The sequence below is a fragment of the Diabrotica virgifera genome, chromosome 10 (assembly GCF_917563875.1).
Source record: "Diabrotica virgifera virgifera chromosome 10, PGI_DIABVI_V3a".
NCBI lineage: Eukaryota > Metazoa > Arthropoda > Insecta > Coleoptera > Chrysomelidae > Diabrotica > Diabrotica virgifera.
Genome location: NC_065452.1, coordinates 102210688 through 102233340, shown reverse-complemented (window position 1 = coordinate 102233340; position 22653 = coordinate 102210688). Strand labels below are relative to the sequence as shown.

General features: G+C 34.1%; 1 protein-coding gene across 2 annotated transcripts in view; it reads right to left on the bottom strand.

Annotated features, from left to right (window-relative positions):
* The window catches only part of LOC114329727 (solute carrier family 12 member 6), a 551775-nt gene that overhangs the window by 72145 nt on the left and 456977 nt on the right, over positions 1 to 22653 (bottom strand). For both annotated transcript variants that reach the window (XM_028278912.2, XM_028278916.2), the window contains exons 5-9: positions 17200 to 17390; positions 16763 to 17081; positions 11772 to 12284; positions 6088 to 6281; positions 4054 to 4222 (exon numbers count right to left, since the gene is read on the bottom strand). In XM_028278912.2, the coding sequence (XP_028134713.1) occupies positions 4054 to 4222; positions 6088 to 6281; positions 11772 to 12284; positions 16763 to 17081; positions 17200 to 17390 (1386 nt within the window). The remainder of the gene's footprint in view (positions 1 to 4053; positions 4223 to 6087; positions 6282 to 11771; positions 12285 to 16762; positions 17082 to 17199; positions 17391 to 22653) is intronic.

Genomic DNA, 22653 nt, shown 5'->3' with positions numbered 1-22653 from the left:
AGTGTAGTTTTCTATCTTGATTTCTCTTGTTTTGTTAACTTCTCTTCTAGAACAGAGTAGATATTTTGTTTTTCCTTCGTAAATTTCTAGCACTCTTTTCCGTGCTTCATTTGCCAGAGTTGTTACTGCTTCTTTTAATCTTTCCTTGTCTCTTTCCATAAGAACTGTGTCATCTGCATATGCTACTATTTGTGTTGAGGAGTGAACTATAGTTCCTTTAATTCCGCTGGCCTTGACTGTTCCCTCTACTACTATGTTGAATAGTGTGCTTGACAGGTGTACTGTACCCTAGTGCTATTCCTAACCTTGAACACGACACTATTGCAAAATTGAAAGATGATACTTCCATTCTGGCTGTTGAAGAATACTATGGAGAAGCTAACAGGAAATTGCCAACATCCACAGGCCAGATTCATATCTGGACCTAAATGTAAAAACTATTAATAAGATCATATTATGCAAATCCGCAAATAATCATGAATAGCGACTTCTACAACATGGGAACATCGAGGCCATCCATCTCCTTGATAATACGCATCGGGAAAGAAGACTCAAGAAGACCAAACTTTTTAAATTAGTTCAGTGTCTATTAAGGCCGAAATGCATTAGAGTCGCGGATGCGACTCGACTCGTCGCGGACTAGTCTAGCATTCTTTACGTCTTCATGAACGCATTTGGAAGTAGCGAATGGGACGAGGACTTGATTCAATCTTTAATGAGAATCTCAAGTTGTCTACTGTCTTGTTCGCGACGAGTAGCGTCCGCGACTCTCTAATGCGTTTTTGCCTTTAGTGTGTTAAAGTTAAAAGCTATTCTTTTTAGATATTAACTTAGACGCCAACATGTTATTTAGTGTTTCTTTTGCTTTATTTCCTCTTGTAATTATTTTCTCTATTGCCTTTTCATTATGAGCCTTGTTTGTTACTAATTTTGAAACGGTATCCTTTGTTTCATTATTCTTCATTTTCATCTTTTCTTTCTGTAGTGATCCTGTTGTTCTTATTTCGAAGCGTTTAGTTTCATCTTCCTGCATATCGCCATCTCATATTTATCTAGTCTATTCTCTTATGAAGAGTGCAAAATGCTTTTGGCTCATGATTCTATTTTTCTGAATATTTTTTTCCAGCTTTACTTTTGATTTTATGATTAATGCATAATCTTCGGCCGAAGCAAAAATTTATTTCTTGTAATGTATGATGCACTGAGTATCTATTCTGCGTTGTCGTAACATAAATTTTAAGTCAAGTTAAAGAATATTAAAATGGTAGGTATCCTTGCTTCTGCATCAGAGACATAGACATTAAATAAAAAGCAACAAGAAATGGTGCAGATATGGAAACCAAAAGTACGAAGGAAAATATTTGGAGGACAAATGGAGAACTGTCTTTGAATCAGAAGGACAAATGAAGATCTGAGAGAGTTATGTGGAGCTTAGCATACTAGCAGTAATAAGAACACAACGACTAAGATGTAGTGATGTTGAAAAAGTCACTATTCGTTACAAAGTACTCGTTACTTACGAATACCGAAAGTAACGATTACTGTACAGAGAGGCAAATCGTTACTTTGATTACTCTGATTACTTCGTTACTTCGTACCAATCGTATCAGAGCGAGTACCTATTTGAGTATTGTATCTACAATCGGTTGATATCGGAATAGGACCGGTATTCCACGAGTGTTCGGTATCAGTGCAGTTAACTAAAATTGTATCTATGAATGGCGAAGGTTATGGAGAATTTTATAGGATTACAGGGCGCTGAGAAGTAGCTGAAACAGAGGGACGTAAATCATTTAACAAAGCATGCACCCAGAAACAGATGTCTATATGATAAAATACGATTTGTCGAGGTAGATAATTCACAGATGTTTGTTCCTTTGATATTAAAAATGCAACACATTTTAATAATAAGTACACACTATTCTTATCAGGCCTAGAAAAAAAAATACCTAGCTTAGATTGATCGGAAAAAATGTAGAAATGATAATATTTCTAGACTGTGATCATCAACTTTAATTTTACATGTAGGTATGGCATTGTTTTTATTAGACCAGGGCATTTAACACTAAAAACACAGGAATGAATCTATTTTTAAATATACATAGTAGGTACCTAGAGACTTGCAAATTTTTGCATTGTATTTAGGATTAGGATGACGTCTGGAAAAAAGTCTACAATAGAAAAATGGGTGGAAATGCATTATTAAATTTTAAAGTGTATAAAACGCATCGAAAAATGCATAAAGATGTTAAAATCAGTATATTATGGGCCAGATTTTCTTATTTCGTGGTATTTGGGGTCACTGGACACGAATATGTAATCAGAATCGACCTCCGAAGCACCTGGGTGCCCAGGGTTACTGCTAAGGTACGTCATCTAGAGTTTCGAGGGTACTTAATTGATGCAAACAGGTTACTCGAGATTACTGATATTGTGGAGCAGCAACGACAGAACAATTAACAACATTAATTAACAAAATCGTAAAACACAATCAAATACCGGAAGAATGGAGAACAAACGAACTAATTCTACTATTCAAAAAGGATATAAAAGCATCCAGAAAACTACAGAGGTATCAACTACCCTAAAACTTACAACTAAATTTTTACAAGACCTAATGAGTCAGAGGATAAGTTTAGCAGATGAACAACAGAGTTTTCGTACTGGAAGATCGTGTAACGATGCAATATTCGTCATAAAGCAAATTACTTCGAAATCACTAGAGTATAATAGACCAGCATTTCTATGTCTGATTGGCTTGAAGAAAACATTTGACAGAGTAGAGTTAAGACTCACAGATATAATCCAACTTCTGTATAATAGAGAATTTCCCTTAGATACCATAAAAACTATTGAAAAAATCTACCATAACAACAAAATGGAAGTAAGAATAGATGAACAACTTACAGAATCTATAGATATAGGCAGCGGAATAAGACAGGGAGACTCATTGAGTCCTATGCTTTTCAATTTAATCATAGTTGAATGTTTATGTACTTTTGGATGCGTTTTATACTATAATTATGCATTTACCCATTTTTCTATTGAAAACTTTTTCCTATTTCACTATTTCCCTAAAAATCATCTATTTTTTCCTAAATGCCTTGGTCTATGTGTATTTTATTGTTATGATCCAAAAATCTAAAATAATATTTGCCCGGGCCAAAAAATTAGTAGAATTTATAAAAAAAATCATTTTTAATTATAAATTAGTCTGGACAAAATTATGTCGGGCACCCTTGTTTTTTTAATAATTTTTAACATAATGGATTACATATCATTTAATTTCTATCCATTAAATAGATTGGTGAAGGTCGTTGTTAAATCGGATCTTATACGAAATACTGAGAAATGCAATTCTCGATATGATTACCGGTACTCAAATACTAAAGTAATCATAGTAATCAAAATATCCTACTAATGCAAAATATGTACTGAGAAATGCGATTCTCCATATGATTACCGGTACTTAAATACAAAAGTAACAAAAGTAATCAAAGTAACGAATACTGTAAAAATGATTACTTTATACAAAAGTAACGATTTGTAATGATTACTCGAAAGTAACTATAATCAACATCACTACTAAGATGGCTAGGATACATACAGAGGATGGTAGACTACCTAAAATGCTACTGTCAAGTACAATTGGAGGACGTCAGAGAAGAGGTCGACCCAGAACAAGGTGGAAAATGGATGTAGAAGATCATCTAAAAAGACTTAACGTCACAAATTGGAGGTTCAAAGCCATGGGCAAAAACGGATGGAGGAGAATGGTCAATTAAGCCATGAGCCTACTAGGCTCGACGTGCTAATTATTATTATTATCGTTGATGATTGAAGAACTTTTCATTTTGCAAAGAATCAATGTAAGGAAATGATTGGGAATTCCTGATTTAGAGAATTAAAATAGTACAACCGTGTATTTTTTTTAACATTGAGAAGTAATATGGAGTACGATATGGCAAAAACTTTACCAAACTAACGTCTACATCATGAAAATTTCAGACAGTGGTATAGTACTCGTAATCCTGTAAAAAATTTTATACTCACAAATCGGATAAGCCTTCTGTTATGTCCCTTGCTACTAAAATTTCTGCAAATCCTTTAACCCGTTCTTCTTCCATTGTTTTACTGAGGCTCTGTTTGGCAGCCATAGCTTCACCGTATGATCTTGTAAAATCACCGTTAATTACAGATGCACAAATAGTTAAACCTTTTCCTAAAATTAAATACATACCTAATTTAAATACATACCTTAAATATATTTAAATACATAGGTATACCCGCGGTAACATATATTGTAGAAAGCTTTAAATGCGGCGACGTTCGATTCCTTCTCGTGTTTCAACCGACCGGATGCCTGTGCGAAGCGTTTTAGTTAGGAAGCAGTCCTTTAGAAGAGTGTAAAATGTTTGCTGAATTAGATATTTTGGAGATACTATAATATTGGCCGCTTCCATATTAATGATGGAAATAAATAAATTATTGACGTGAATCATGATAGTGAGGCAGAAAAGCAGAAAATCCGAAAGAAGGAGAAAATGAATTAAGTGTATAAGTGTTTTAAATGATTCCTTGTTGATTGTTGTGTTATGAAATTAATATTCCGGTAAATTACAAGTATAATATTTCTCTCTTCTTCTTCTTCCTTTTCTTCTTCTGGCATCATAACCCTGGATGGGTCTTTGCCTGTCTGACTATGTGGTTCCACTCGGATCTCCCTTGTGCCCTTGTTCTCCATTGTCTTTTGTTCATGGTTTTCAGGTCGTCTTCCACGTCATCCAACCATCTCGCTCTGGGCGTTCCTTTTTTTCACATTGCTATCGGCTTCCATTATAATATTTTCTTTGTTGTCGTTTCATCGTCTTGTCTCTGCATATGTCCCAGTCATGACAGTCTTTGACTTTTCACAAATCGTACAATATCGTAACCTTCATTCAATTCATTAACCTCGTTGTTTCTCCTGATTCTCAATGTGACGTCTTCCTTTTGCACCGGGCCATATACTTTTCTTAATATTTTTCTCTCGAATATCCTGAATTGGGCTTCATCCCTTTTCGTGATTACCCAGATCGATTCCATTACATCATTACGATTCCAGCTGGAAATACGTGCATTAATTTCGCTATTTACGGAATTCTTCTGATTGATTCTGTGCCAAGATATGTGAAGGCATCCCCACGTTCAATAGTATCGTTGTCTATTGTGATATAATTTTCATTGTCAGGTGTTCTTTTGACGGTCATATACTTAGTTTTTGCTTCGTTTATTTTAAGCCCCCTTTTTCGTGTTTCAGGATAAATTTCTTTGAACGCTTCCATTAGCCGTGGCTTATTCCTACTAATGATAGCTGCATAGCATATGCAGTAATTTTTACTGTCTTGGTGTTTATATGGCCGGTTAAATTGGTTTTTCTGATGACTGTCTCAAAACTGTCTGAAGAACTAGGTCGAATAGCATGGTTGATAGAGCGTCTCCCTGTCTAACTCCCATGTTGATGTCAAATAGGGGGGTCAGTTCTCCATCTACTCTGACTGCGGCTTTTGAACCCTGCAACGTCATTTTTATGAGGCTGTAATGAAAAGATTCTAGTTTTGAAAAATGTGTTATATTTTTAGGTTTTGTGTTTTTGAAATAGATAAAAAGAGCGGGGCCATGCTTCCATTTTTTGCTGAATTTTAAAAATTTTGAACAGTATACTTACATTAATTTTAGATTTAAGTAGCTCTGTTTTTATAAAGTTCTTTCAGTGTATATAATTTTAACAATAACAAGAATAATTACAAAAACTATTCTACATTTATAATCAATGTAAGCATTCGGTAAGAGGGAGGGTCCCTGTAAGGATAAATGTAAATAAAAAATGGCCAAAATTAATTTTAGCACATACGATATGTTCTGATTTAACGGTATATACCTCAATAAGAAAAATATTTTCAATTACATATTTAATTAACAGGAAAACCAGCCGCCGCACTATATCTTAAAGTAAAACCGCCTGACCGTTCTACAATATTTCTTACCGCAACTATACTTATAATAGTAAAATTGAATCACGAAAAAATATAAATGAGTAATGCTTACCAGCTTTCAGCTGAGCAGCAAAAGAAAATAATTTCTTGTACTTTGGTAATAAATCCGAGGTTAACTTTACTAAAATCAAAATCTGTGGTCTCCAATTCTTTGTATGTGGCGGTCCTTCTTCTAAACGTAACAACGAGAATCTCGCTGCCGAAAGTGCCAATCCTCTAATTCCATCACCCCATTCTTTCTCAGCCCTAAATATATCACAAAGAAATATATAGATAATCAAAATAAACATAGATGGTTGCGTTTCGATCAATTCGAGTCTCTTACCATCCTTTGACACGTGTCTCTAGGTCTATCCGTCATCAAAGAGGCTCCTAAGAAGAATGAACTGAATCAAAACGCTCCGACTAGTTGGTAAATATATTAAAATATACCAACGCATGCCTTTAGCAACTTCCAACGATAAAAGATGAAATGATTGTCGATAGTGATTAAGGTAAACTGCAAAACCCAAGTAGACCGAGCTGTATCGTCGCCCCCGCTAGCGAAATTATTCCGATTCGATTTTTTTGCACAAACTTATTGAAAAAGAGGTTCTTATAACATATCCACAGGGTGCCGGATGGTGCCGTAGTCGTAAAATTGTTTGAACAATTTTTTTGTAACAAATTCACAAGAATAATTTTTCATTTCGAACATTTTTTTTAAGATAATTTGGGTCATTCTGAGCAAAAAAGGTATCTTGTGAGATTTTTTCCTATAATTGATTGTTGTCGAGTTATATGCGATTAAAAATTTAAAAAATGCGAAAATGGCCATTTTCAAGACTTAATAACTCGATTAAAAATTATTATTATGAAATTCAAAAAGTGACCAAATCAAGTTTCAAACTTCTTCTTCAAGATCCTGGAGAGATTTTTGTCATTATTTTATTACAAAGCTGTTATTTTTAATTATTAACAATTAGAGCTATTTATTGTCCAGGATGTATCGTCGCCCCCGTTAGTGAAATTATTCCGATTTGATTTTTTTGCACAAACTTACTCAAAAAGTGGTCCTTATAACATATCCACAGGGTGCCGGGCGGTGCAGTGGTCGAAAAATTGTTTAAACTATTTTTTAAATCAAATTCACAAAAATAATTTTTCACTTCAAACATTTTTTTTAGATAATTTGGGACATTCTGAGCAAAAAAGGTCTCTTGTGATTTTTCTCTAAAATTGATTGTTGTCGAGTTATACGCGATTTAAAATTTGAAAAATGCGAAAATGGCCATATATCTCGACAACAATCAATTTTAGAGAAAAATCACAAGAAACCTTTTTTGCTCAACATAACCCAAATTATCTAAAAAAATCGTTCGCAATGAAAAATTTTTTTTTTGAATTTGTTAAAAAAAATTGTTTAAATGATTTTTCGACCATTGCAGCGCCTGGCACCCTGTGGATGTGTTATAATGACCTCTTTTTGAGTAAGTTTGTGCAAAAAAATCTGATCGAAATAGTTTCGCTAACGAAGGCGACGATACAGTTAAACTATAGCGCTAATATTAATAATTAAAAATAACAGCTTTGTAATAAAATAATGACAAAAATCTCTTCAGGACCTTTAAGAAGGGGTTTGAAACTTGATTTGGTGACTTTTTGAATTTCATAATAATAATTTTTAATTGAGTTATTAAACCTTGAAAATGGCCATTTTCGCATTTTTCAAATTTTTAATCGCATAAAACTCGACAACAATCAATTTTAGAAAAAAACGACACGAGACCTTTTTGCTCAGAATGACCCAAATTATCTAAAAAAATATTGTTCGAAATGAACAAATTATTTTTGTGAATTTGTTTAAAAAAATATTATCGAATCGGAATAATTTCGCTAGCGGGGGCGACGATACACCCCGGTCTAAAGTGTAATCACGCCAATAAAGGCGATGCTCGTAATATTTATATTCCACTAATGCATCAACAGTTTACCCATCTAAATCACCATCATTCTGTACTCTGCGTTGAGTATAACGTGAAACAAAATAAACATAGACGGTTGCATTTTGATTCAATTCGAGTCTCCTTTGACACGTATTTCTAGGTCTACCCGTCATCAGGTTGGCAAGAAGAACTGGAAAAATCAAACCGCACCGACTGATTAATATATATGTTACCGTAAAAACCCGATTTCAGTTAAAACCCGAATTTACTAGGAAAAACTAGTTTTAACTATGGGCTTTAGACAATTCTAGTTTTAACTAGTGAAAACTAGAATTATCAAATATTTTCAGTTAATTGCAGTTGAGACTAAACATATTTCAGTAAAAACTAGTTTTACTAAACTTTTCAGTAATTTCAAGATTTAATTAAAAATCGGTAAATATTTTGCTACCCCGGTTGTTTGAAAATAATTTCTCTAAAACGTAAAATACTGAACAAGATCGTAAACGCTAAAAATGTCAGTCCTTTTGTCCACGTTGTTGTGTTATTGTCTTGCATCCAGGCTGCTAATATTTTCTCGATGTCTTGGTTAGCTCGCTCGACTGAACCTTGACTCTGGCTGTGACTTGGTTTTCCATGAACTAGTTTTGCCTCAGACAGATAGTTCCAGATCTTGTAATTCGGTCATTAATTTATTATACATGCTTTTGGTCACAACATTGTAGTAACTTTCTTTCTTCTCGCTCTGTTTCTTTTATAAAATCTTTTCCATGTTCTGTTCCTGTTCTTTCCACGTTCTTTTATCTCTTTTCTCAACCTGATCTTCGACATTATCACTCGTGGTGAATAATACACAGTAGTTTAATATAACCAATAAAAACGATGCAGAAAAATCAACAATTGCACACACTAGTTTGTTACCGACCGGCCGCCTTCGTCACAAACCCTACCCCGAACAAGCCAAATCGTATTTGACTCTTCTCGCAACGATTTTATCTGGTATTCGCTGGAAATTTCAGTAAAACCTAGTTTGAACTGGTAAAAACTACTCTAAAGGTACGATTCCGACATCGACGGCAGATGGCAGACGGCAACTGCAGGCGGCAGTTGCAGTTGTCGCCAGGACGACACCATTATTTTGCACTATTAATTTGTATATTTATTAGCAACTGCTGTTCGGCAGAACGTCAGTTGCTAAGAAATATACAAATTAAGCGTTTGGCCACACGGGCGGTTTTTACGGCCGCCGTAAGAGCAGTAAAAATCAGCGCGAAAATGGGTCCCACGGTGAGAATAGTAGATGGCCAGACTGAGCTGTAAAATATCGCGCAGCAACAGTCTGGTCATCTACTATTCTCACCGTGGGACCCATTTTCGCGCTGATTTTTACTGCTCTTACGGCGGCCGTAAAAAACCGCCCGTGTGGCCAAACGCTAATAGTGCAAAGTAATGACGTCGTCCTGGCGACAACTGCAACTGCTGCCTACAATTGCCGTCTGCCGTCGATCTCGAAATCGTACCTTCAATGAAACTTTTTCGGGATTTCTAGTTTTAACTGAATTTAGTAGTCAAATGTAGTTTTGACTAGTTAAAACTAGAACTGTCTAAAGCGCATAGTTAAAACTAGTTTTACCTAGTAAATTCGGGTTTTAACTGAAATCGGGTTTTAACGGTAACATATAGACTTCTCCAGGAAAATAACGCACTACCTTAAAAATTGGTCATTTTTAATATCTTGAATTTCCTAAATCTCTTGTCCTTCTTCTTCTTCTTCTTCTTCTTCTTCTTATATTAGGCGTCTTGGCCTGTTCCTTACCGATTTTGAGCTTGTATTCGTAGCTGTGATGTTGACTGCCAGCTATCTCGCCACCTTTTAAAGGGCCTTCCTATTGATCTATTGCCTGTTGGCTTCGAATCCCTGGCTATACGGGCTATTCTCTCGCTGTCCATTCTCGTCACATGCTGATTCCACTCTCGTCGTCTCTGTCTTCCCCACCGTACTATATCTTGTATGTTACAGAGATCTCTTATTCTGTCGTTCGTTATTCTGTCTCTCAGTGTTTTTCCAGATATTGACCTCAGCGTTCTCATTTCTGATGTTCTCAGTATCCTCTTGGTTTCTGCTGTGTCACATCTTGTTTCTATCGCGTACGTCATGATCGGTCTTACACATGACTTACGCGTACTTTCCCTTCCAGCCTCATATCTTTGTTTCTCCAGATGACATCCCTCAGACATCCTGACACGTAATTGGCTTTATTTGCTTGTTTCGGACGCTCTCTTTAACATCTCCATAACTACATATTTCGATTCCCAGATATTGGAATCTCGAGACTTGTTCAATTAGTTCGTTGTTAATTACTAATTTGCATCTTATGGGTTCCCTTGACACTACCAGGGATTTTGTCTTGGCTGTTGATATTTTCATGTTGTAGTTCTTCGCCACTGTATTGAAAGTTTGTGCCATTCGCTGTAGGTTATCCTCGTTATCGGAGATTAAGATTGCGTCGTCAGTATAACAGAGGATTTTTATTTGTTTTTCCGCCATCTTATATCCTTTTCCAGTAACTTTAATGTTTGTTTCTCTTGTCCGATTTAAGTTATTGTTTCAACATATTATTTTCAACATTTGCTAGATGATATTCAACATAACAGGTTATAGCCTTATTATTTAACAATATCGTTGAAATAATATTGTTGCAAGACACCGGGTGTACCAATCATACTGTGATTTTTTCTCAAAGTTCGCGTCACCTTGTGGAATATTTTAGAATTAATTAAATACTGAAATTAAAACCCAACTATAGCCTCATGTTTTCTTAACATTCTGTTTTTTGATTCATTGGCTTATGATGGATAATAAAAAAGTTAGGTATTTTAACAACTAGCCTCGTTTTTCATCAATACAGGGTGTTTTTAAACAAGTATGGTAACTTTAAGGGTAATTTTGTATGAAAAATAATAACAGTTTGATTTATAAACGTATGTCCGCAAACGCTTCGTTTCCGAGATAGGGGATGTTGAAACTTTTCTTACAAATCGGTTGCGATATGCAAATGAAATTTGGTGCGTTTTAAGAGGTAGTTATTGTGCATTTTTTGACATACAATTAAGAACTTTATGTTTACTACTGGCGCACATAAGGGTCATATTACCCTTATGCGCGCCAATGGTGAATATTAAATTCCTAATTGTATATAATAAATGCGTAATAACTACCTCTTAAAACCCACCACATTTCATTGCATATCTTAACCGGTTTTAGAGCAATAAATAAATCGTCAGTTTGTAACAAAAATGTCAACACCCCCTATCTCGTAAACGAAGCATTTGCGGACATATGTTTATAAAGCAAACTGTCATTAGTTTTTCATGCAGAATTACCCCTTAAAGTTTGCCATACTTAAAGTTTAAAAACACCGTATTGACGAAAAACCTAATTGTTAGGTACCTAATTTTTCTATTATCCAACATAAGCGAATGAATCTAAAAACAGAATGTTAAGAAAACATGAGGCTGTAGTTGGGTATTAATTTCAGTATTTCATAAATGCTAGAATATTCCACAGGGTAACGCGAACTTTGAGAAAAAAATCACAGTTTGATGGGTACACCCGGTATACAATGAAAATTTACTTGTTAGCAACACTATAATTACAGCGATATTGTTAAAGAATAAGGCTATAAAGTTAAAAAAAATCACTTAAATCGGACAACAGTTTTAGGAAATTCGAGACATAAAAAATGACCCATTTTTAAGGTGGTGCGTTAATTTACTGGAGAAGTATAGATAATCGTTTTGTTAAACTTACCCTCTGTATTCGATGTATTTGTAAATTATTCCAGCCATGGCCATTGCCAATAACGCTAAATACCAGGAAGTCATGAACATAACAGCAATACATAAAGAGAGACCGATAAACGACAGAGACCAATGGTAGTACTTGAATCTTGGTCTCCAGTTTGGCGTTCTTAGTAAGGTTTGCAGTGCACAGGCGAGATTTACAAATCCATAGCACATCAAAAAGAACATGGAAAGTAAGGGAGCTAAGATATCGACGTTTCCGAGTAGAATACCTCCTTGGCAAATAATTAAAGTTAAAATTAATGCTCTAGTGGGTTCTCCTTTGTTAGATGATACAGCAAAGGGGGCCAAAAATGGAATAATGCCATCTTTAGCAATAGCCTGTAATAGACGGGGAGCGCCAGTTAGAGATTGCAGACCAGCTCCTAGCGTCGACAAGATTGAACCGATCAGGATTACCCACTGATTTGGCCAAGCTATGTTAGCTACCACTAGCTTACCACCTATTGATTCTCCAAACCTAAAAAAATAGATAAAAATCAATTAAATCTAGATTATATAAATCATACCAAGATATTTGGTATTTGCAACTTTTTTGCATCAATTTTTTCTTTAACATTAAGGTCTTGGTATGAAGGTTAAATTCCCCTGCCTCTTTTCTTTTATATAGATTTTAGACAAGCATATTCTAGAGTCGATAGAGTCGAAATGTTTCGAGCCATGGAACATTTGGATACACCAAAAAATTGATCGGGCTAGTAAAGATGGCATAAAAATTTGTGGACAACTCTTGAACCATCTAAGGTACGTTGATGACATTGTATTGATAACCAATAAAAAAGAAGAATTGTTTGAAATGATGAAAGAACTGGACATAGAAGCTGGAAACATAGGCCTTAATATGAATAACAGCAAGACCAAAATCATAACAAATACAGATGAGGACATCACAATAAGGATCGGACAAGATTTTATAGAACAAGTTCATGATTATATATATCTGGGTCAAAATATAAAACTTAACAAGGAAAACCAAACAGCAGAGATCAAAAGGCGAGTTAGACTGGCATGGGCGGCATTTGGCAAACTAAGCTACAGCCTTATAAACAAAAGATATCCACAGCATCTTAAGACCAAGGTATACAATCAATGCGTACTCCCTGTTCTCACTTATGGTTCTTAAACGTGGACTTTTACAAAAGCAAACATGGACAAAATCATGAGAACGCAAAGAACAATGGAAAAACAAATGTTGCACATAAGTCTAATGAATAAAAGATAAATGAATGGATAAGAGAGAAAACAAAAGTTAGTGCTTTTAGACAAGAAGTTGCAAAATTGAAATGGAGATTTGCCGGACACAATATAAGACAAAAAGAAGACCGATGCATGGAACAAAATTCTTATAAATTGGAGACCCTGGGAGTATAAACGAAGCAAAGGAAGGCCCCAAATGAGATGGCCAGATGATATCAAGAAGCACTTGGGCTCTAGGTGGATGACTGTAGAGACAGACAGAGAAGAATTGAAAAGGATTGGGGAGGCCTAATTAGATAGATATATAGTAAAAATGACACTAAATAAATAACTCTACCTATGAAATTGTTTGGCACGGTCACATTTCAGATCAATTTACGGTTGCAAAGGCTTGAGATAGGGAGATTCTTTATCCACTACATTATTCAACTTAGAGATAGAAACTATAATCAGAAAAAGCAGCATGAAGGTGGAAGAAACAATCATGAAAAATGATCACCACTGCATGGTGTTTGCTGATGATCTAACGATCTTAACAAGAATCGCGAAGGAGTGGTGAAGAAAATTATTGAAGAAGCACAGAATTTCGGATTGAAGCTAAATAAAGACAAACCCAAATATCATATGATCATTTTTCTTCTTCAAATGCAAATCCACTAATGGATGTTAGCGATCACATTTTCCATTAACTCTCTGTTTCTTGCAATGTGTATTAGAGATTGTATGTCGTTAATCCCTGTCCATTGCCTTATGTTTCGGAGCCAGGACATTTTCTTGCGTCCTCTCTTGCCTTCAATTTTACCCTGGATTATAAGTTGAAGGAACTGGTATTTTTCGTTTCGCATGAGGTGACCCAAATACGCCGTTTTTCTTTTCTTGATGTTTTCGAAAATCTGGCGTTCTTGGTTGATTCTTTTAAGCACATCTACATTTGTGACTTTCGCCGTCCATAGTATCTTTAGGATACGGCGATAAAGCCACATTTCGAAGGCTTCTAATCTGTTTATATTCCTCGTTTTGAGTATCCAGCCCTCTATGCCATATAGCAGCACCGACCACACGTAGCATTTAGTAAACCTTAGTCTCAGTGTAAGGTCGAACTCTGAACAGGTCAGTACCTTCCTGAATTTTACGAAAGCTTGTCGAGCTTGCTCAATGCGACATTTTACTTCCCTGTCCGATGCTCAGTCTTCAAAAAGCCACGTTCCCAGGTATTTAAATTTGCTCACTCTTTCAATGGACTTAGTATTCAGTGTTATGGTGGAGTTTTCAAATGCATCCAAGTTTCTGGAGATGATCATGAATTTGGTCTTTTTGGTATTAATCTCTAATCCCATTCGCTTACTGTATTCTCCGATTATAGTGACAAGTTGTTGAAGATCTGCTATGTTGTCACAAATTAAGACAGCATCATCAGCATATCGTATGTTGTTGATCAATACTCCATTCACTTTGATTCCCATCTCTGCATCTTCCAAAGACTCTTGAAATATGGCTTCCGAATAAATGTTAAATAAAAGAGGGGAAAGCACACATCCCTGCCGAACACCCCTTCTTAGATGTATGGGTTTGGATATAGAATTGTCTATTTTTAATTGTGCTGCCTGATACCAGTATAAGTTTTCAATGTATCTTATGTCTTTTTGCTCTATATCAAGCTTCTTGAGGATCTGCATTAACTTGTGATGTTGGACACGATCAAACGCTTTCTCGTAATTTAAAAAGCAGAGGAATACGTCCTTCCTCTGATCGTAACAATTTTGGACCTGTAACACCTGTGTTGCTACTATTGCTTCTCTTGTTCCTAAACCTTGCCTAAACCCAAACAGAGAATCACTGATGTCCCATTCACATTTTTTGTATAATCTTTGATGTAGTATTCTTAAGAATATTTTTAAAGTGTGACTCATCAGGCTAATGAGTCTGCGATCCTCACATCTTTTTGCATTAACTTTTTTGGGTAGGGGAATAAATGTATAGAGCAACCACTGTTGAGGATAGCAACCAGTTTCATAAATAAAATTAAATATTTTATGTAGTGCTGAAATTCCCCTTTCATCCAGTAGTTTGAGTATTTCTGAAGGGATTTCATCTGGTCCAGGTGCCTTATTGTTTTTTGAATATAATATTGCTTTTTCTATTTCCTCTTTAGTGATTGAAGGGCCAGTCAGCTGGTCGTCTGTATAAACTTCACTCATGGGTCTTTCGTCATGAAAGAGCTCCTGGATATACAGGGTGTAACAAAAATACTGGTCATAAATTTAATCACATATTCCGAGACCAAAAATAGTTTGATTGAACCTAACTTACCTTAGTACAAATGTGCACATAAAAAAGTTACAACCCTTTGAAGTTACAAAATGAAAATCGATTTTTTCCAATATATCGAAAACTATTAGATATTTTTTATTGAAAATGGACATGTGGTATTCTTATGGCAGTAGCATCTTAAGAAAAAATTATAGTGAAATTTGGACACCCCATAAAAAATTTATGGGGGTTTTGTTCCTTTAAACCCCCCAAACTTTTGTGTACGTTCCAAGTAAATTATTATGGTAGTACCATTAGTTAAACACAATGTTTTTAAAACTTTTTTGGCTCTTAGTACTTTTTCGAAAAGTCAGTTTTTATCAATATATTTTGAATATTTGTCAAATCCACCACATATTTGTATATGGTTAAATACGATTATGGTGACTTGGTATGGTAATAATATGAAAATTTATGTATGATTTACATTTTTAGGTATATTTTGAACCATATTAAAAAAGAAACCACATCTCGATAAAAGGTGCTTCCTCGAAAAAATGCAAAGAGGCAAAGAAGTTTTAAAAACACCGTGTTTAACTAATGGCACCGCAGGAATATTTTAATTTTAACGTACACAAACATTTGGGAGGTTTAAAAGAACAAAACCCCCATAAAATTTTTATGTAAACATAGTAAAAAATAAGCCTTAACTCGATAAAAACTGCCTTATCGAAAAAATACTAAGAGGCAAAAAAGTTTTAATAATATTGAATTTAACTAATGGTACCACAAGAATAATTTAATTGAGACGTACACAAAAGTCTGGGGGGCTTTAAGGGAATAAAACCCCCGTAACATTTTTATGGAGTGCACAAATTTCACTATAGTTTTTCTTTAAGATGTTCCTGCCATAAGAATGCCACATGTCCATTTTCAATAAAAATCTTTAATGGTTTTCGATATATTCGAAAAAATCGATTTTCATTTTGTAACTTCAAAGGGCTGTAACTTTTTTTATGTGCATATTTGTACTAAGGTAAGTTAGGTTCATTCGAACTATTTTTGGTCTCAAAATATGTGATTTCATTTATGACCTGTATTTTTGTTAAACCCCGTAGTTATGGGAGGGACGTTAATATGATCATTGGAGGGACAAAAGAGAAAAAAGAAGATTTTAATGTGAGGTCTATAAATGTTAAAAGCTATAGATTTAAAAGGGTGGGCAATTTTGAATACCTGGATGTAATATTCGATGAAAATGGAAAAGAGAAAGAAGAGCGCGATGCCAGAATAGCAAAAGGGACTAAAACATTAGGCAGTTTAAGAGCCCTAATGAATTCAAAATACGTTTCTAGACAAGACAAACTTGAACAAAATTTAGAAAGAAGAGTCACCCATTTACGTAGAGAAGAAACTTACCTTCGAAAAAGACATCGAAGAAACACCTGATGAATGCTCTAAATACTTAAATAGTTTAACTATCATACTTACTTATCTCTGAGTAGTAAATTATCTACAGTTCCGGCAAACAGCAACACACATGACAGATAAACGGTAGATGTAGTCAATATGGCACAAATGGTTCCGATAGGAATAGATTTCTGAGCGTCTGCGAGGTCACCGGATCTATTAGAACCAGCCATAATTCCAGTAACAGATGGGAAAAATATACCGATTAGTATCGTAAAACTGGTAGTAATGTCAGCAAATACTTGATTGTAATGATCACTTCCCATTACTTCTAAATCAGCTTGGAGTTTACCTTTGGTAATAAATTGGCCTTGTTCCAAAAATCCGTCATAAATATTATCTAAAAAACAAAAAGGTTAGAAAGAGACTAATGTAATACATCTTTTTAAACGAAATGCGTGATCTTACTACTTCTAAACATGAAAGAAACATGAAAAAGACACATTTTAAAATCTCACCAAAGAAAACTCCAGATGACAATCCTTTTATACCCCTTTCGATACTCGTGTTGTGTTTCTTGTAATAAGGATCACATTTATAATCAGTTTCATTGGTACAGAACATCTTGTGTAAAACTCCAGTAGTATTCTTATGGCAATCGGTAAAAGGATCACTAACTTTTAGGAATCTATTGCCCAGACGGCACAAGCTAAAAATTTAAATATATTAATTAGTAATAAATAAAATACAAGTTAAAATTTTATCCTTCATTGTACACCTACTGCTAGATATATTGAACTTGGAAGGATGATAAGGAAGAGTGCAGTGGCGTAGCTGATGGGCCCCCTCGCGACAATTTTTGTGGGCCCCCGTATTATAAACTACTAAAATACATATGTCTAACTGACAATATTTGGTCTTTCTTTAATAAGTCTTCATCGGTCCGTGTTAATAGATTTTTGGGAATAGACATGAAAACCTATTATAACTTCATGTCTTTTAATCCCACAAACCTAAACCTATTAGTAATTTGTTGCAATATTATGTCTAAATTTAAATTGAAAACATTAACTTCAAAACTTTTTTTGCTACAAGTTATTTTTTCGTCGCAGCTGAGCTCATCGTAAATTTTTTTATACGTTTTTTCCGTTTATTTTTAAATTCCGGTTTAATCTCCACTATTCTGCTATTCCTGCTGCTTCTGCTAAAATTTAGTTGAATAAAGTTAAGTATTTTATATTGAATAGTTATGTTAACGGCAAATTCAAAATTATTCATATGCTCTAATATTGCATTAGCTTCTAATTTTTCATAGTTTTTTTTAGCAATGAAATTTTCGTTAAAGATTTCACTACTTGTCGGAAAACTCGACGCAAAGCCCTAACAGCATCATGTCTGGTTGACCACTGGGTTTCACATAACATTTTTAAGATTGGCAAACGCGATGAATCCAAAATAATAATAGTACATATAGTACACTAAAAAACATATAATCTTTTAATTATGTCGTAAAAAAAACAACACCTGTACACCAGCAACGGCATCATTCAACAATAGGTTCAGATTATGGGATGCACATGAAGATAGGAATAGGAAACTGTTTTTTCAATGTCAGTTAGGCGCCTTTGTACGCCTGAATATACCCCACTCATAACGCTTGTCCCATCATACCCCTTTTCTCTGCAGTTGTGTACGGAAAGATGCTTTGATTGTATAAATTTTAAGATTTCATTTACAGGACCTTCTGTACTTTGGTCTAATATGCAAATAAATCCCAAAGAACTTTCAACAACTTCTGCTTTGGAAGGTAAATTATTTTCATCGCAAGTTATTTTTACATACCGGAAAATAAAACTAAGCTGATCGTGTTTTGAAATATATTGAGTGGTATCAAAAATTATTGAATAAAAACACTTTTTTTAATTAAATTAATAAATTTGTTTTCAGTTTCTTGAGCCAGAAAATTTATAACTACGTTTTGTATTTGGTGGCTCAAGTAATTTGTTTAAGTTCGTTCTTGTTTTTATCGATTAATTTAGCTAAAACAGGATCATATTTCGCTAGTAAAAGATCCACCGACAAAAAATTACCTTTTTGGGATTCATTTTCATCTAAGCTACCAACATGCCCACGAAACGCTAAATTGCACCTTGCACCCCGAAAGAGTAAGAGTTGTCAAGTATCCGCTTCATTACTTTCTTCCAAATTCCCTATTTCGATGCTTATTAGGAAAATATGTTTTGGTCCCCAATTTAAAGAAAGTATAAGTATTAAGCTTGAAAGTTTTAAGGGGCCCCTCCTAACGTAGGGCCCCCCCGCCTTGCGGGCTCTGCGGGCCTGTCAGCTACGCCACTGGAAGAGTGCCAAATCAGGGAAGTAAGATGACTGAGTTATAAAGTCGTACCCAAACGACATTAACAGATTCTGAGGGAGACGATCGGGAAGAGACGGTCTGCTGATATCATTAAGGATAACAATGCTAGTCATTATTCCTTTCTTTTTTTTATTACTTTTCAAATCGTTTAGGATCTCACCATATCGTCCCTGCCATTTCCAACTATCGAATGTGAAAGTGGTACTTTTCAGGAGAGCAAAATAACTCTTTTTTTAGAGACTCCTAAATCAGCGCACTGACAAATGGGAAAATTTTTATATTTTTTGTATCTAATGTTTAATCCTTTTTAGATTGATAACAAATTTGAACTGCTTATCATTTTTTTCTTTCCGAAAAATCACATTCGTTACTTTGCTTTTTGTATTAATCAAAGATTTGTTTCGGTCAGATGATTCACATTAGCGAATGTATAATAGCGAATAACTGTATAATCAAATAATGAAAATCCGTTAAAATGAAATCATAAACTGCCTCACAAGAATTTCTTGGAAGCGATACTGAAACAAAATTCGCACAAATTGTAAACACGTGCATTTTATTCTTCTCAGCAGTTTAGCATTTTCAACAGTTTACAGATTATAATTGAATAACTGTTGAATAAATTACAACACAAACGAAAGAATGTGACACATTCGACATGTAGCGTTGTATAAATATACATTTAGTTATATTTATACAAAGCAAAAGTATCCAGTATTAACCATTTTCGTCAGTTTGCAGTCAATCAAATGAAAAAATGTTCATATTCGAAGGTTTAAACAGCATATTTCCCGCGCGCATATTTACAAATGCTCATTACGCTACAAACCCTCATTGATTTCGGCACCTATTAAATTATAATACTTCTATTAAATTTTGTTGTCTAAGTTTTTATTGCAATTAATATTATTGTAAGTATTGTCAGCGGCGAATCCAGCATCGTTAAGAGGGGGGGCCGATTGGGTAAAATGGAAATCGGATCGAAGAACTGAAAAATACCTGTTCAGTAATTTTTAAAAATCTATCGAATGACACCAAGTACGACCCCCTCTCCAACCCCTGGAGGTGGGGTGGGGCTCAATTTAAAATCGTAAATGGAAACCCCCAGTTTTTATTGCAGATTTGGATTCTTTACGTAAAAGTAAGCAACTTTTATTCGAGACATTTTTTCTATTCTATAAAAAAATAGAATATAATATAGAAATAGTCTGTCTCGAGAAATACACTTCCAAATAAAAAACTAAAAAACACGTGTTTAATATTTTTCAAAAACCTATCGAATGACACCGTGTCGTGTTTGGTGGCATTCGATTATTCGATAGGATTTTGAAAAATATTCAACTTGTGTTTTTTGATTTTTCATTTGAGAGTGTGTTTCTATAGATATTAAACAATTTCTATAAATTTCTCATGTTATCACGGTAAATCGTTTTTCCGATTCTATTTTCCACTTCCAGGGGGTCGTGTCTGGTACCATTTGATAACATATAACTATATTCATAACACATATTTTTCATCTTTTCGATCCGATGTTCATTTCGCGAAATATTCAACGGTTCCGCTAAATTTAAAAAACCTACAAAATGAGACTTTATAAGTTAACAACTTACAGTAGTTTCGGAAATGTAATAATGAATTAACCGAATGTAATGTTCAAAAAATCAAAATACCTACTTTACTTTTTTCAAGGCAAAAACAAAAAAATTCATGTCGAAATAGTTTTAATTTTATTTCGTTATGGAAAAGTACATCATGTGAAACCTCATTTAAAATCGTTTGAAATACTGATTATAAAAATGTATAATACGTACATGCGCAAAATTTCGGTCAAATGCTTTTTAAACGCATTCATTTTTTTTCGATTCCTGAGAAAACTAATAAGAGAATCTTTGAAAAATATAAACGCAGAATAAAATATTACATTATTACTGAGGGCCGATAGTCCATTAGAATAAACAAAAAGTTTCTTTTGAATGATATATTTGAAATTAACACGCTGACGGACAGAACGTCTATATAGACGTCTAATTTCCATTGATGTAATGTCACACAACATCTATAGACGTTGCATTTTCCCTATTCTACTTTGCAAAATACATATAGTGCCACAACACTTGCTTATACATTTGACGCACTGTCCGTTAACGTGTTAAAAATCATACTCAATTTTCTCTTTTTTTTCACCCCTGTAACTTATTAAAATAAACATGATAGAAGTTTCCAGGGACTTTTGACCCTCGGTAATAATGTAATCTTGCATTTTGCGTTTAAATTTTTCAAAAATACTTATTAGTTTTGTCAGGATTATAAAAAAAATGAATGCATTTAAAAAGCTTTGGACCGACATTTTGCGCAAGTATTGCCTTATACATTTTTGTAATCAGTATTTCAAAAGCTTTTAAATGAGGTGTCACATGATATACTTTCCCATAATATGAAGTTTAAAATTTAATTTATTACCATAATTTTATAGGTGGATGATTGCATCCCGCGACATAAATGACTATCTATCGTACTCGTTGAGAAATACTCACTTCTGTCAAACGTGATATAAAATAAACTTATATAATATATAAGACATACACTTTCCATAAAACTCTCGAAAGTAGAATTGGTACCTATTTACTGCATCATCGTTGATTTGTATCGGACACACTGAAAAATCGCATGACTTGTTTTGAATGCTCTCAGAACTTAAATTTGATTCAAGATCAGTAGGTCTCATAGTATGATCTATCTGATAAGATGTACCTTGTACATATTTATTATCATCATTACTATTAATATTAGGTTTGTTCTAGCAAACAGTCAAACTAGTCAGAAACCGTCAGCAAACAGTTGGTCAGTGCGAGAACATAATACAGTCACCAGTACCAATCCCTTTACTCGCGCTGGTCCACTATTCGCTGATGGTTTCAAACCGTTTGAAACTGATGCTAGAACAAACCTAATATCACCCAAATTACGTTGATTTAAAAAATAATAATCAGTTATATTGCGACATTTGAACTTTTTACTTTTTAAGTTCTCGGTAGAAGCTTCTGATTCCTTTCGTTTATTGTTTATTTGACATCTTATAACTCTTCGTAAATCACAAACTATATTAATATAAAAAAGAAGAATAAACTCAAAATACTATTAATCACGCTATCAATTTACAAACTAAGATGTGTACGAATCAGTATTAGAGATGTTACGTGCATCGATACCCAAAATACACTAATTACTAATAATTAATAAGGGTATTCTTTTTTCGTGGTCAGCTATCGACGTGTGAACATATTTATATTTTCGGCGAATTAAGATGCTTAAGTATGCGTTAACAGTATATAGAATTACATATTTTTTTAAATATGCTTATTGTGATCATTTTTAATTCTTAATTTATAAGGATTATAAATTACTCATTTCCAAATACACTGGCATCACTGGCCCGTTTTAGCCAATTCCCATACTAATAAAATTATATATTTACTATATGTAATTCATAATTAATATAATATTGTAATTTTAAAACATGTGTAATTATCCATTTGAAAAAATAAATGAATGTTTTTGTAATCTTTATATTATAATTAAAAAAAAATCACTTGGGTTG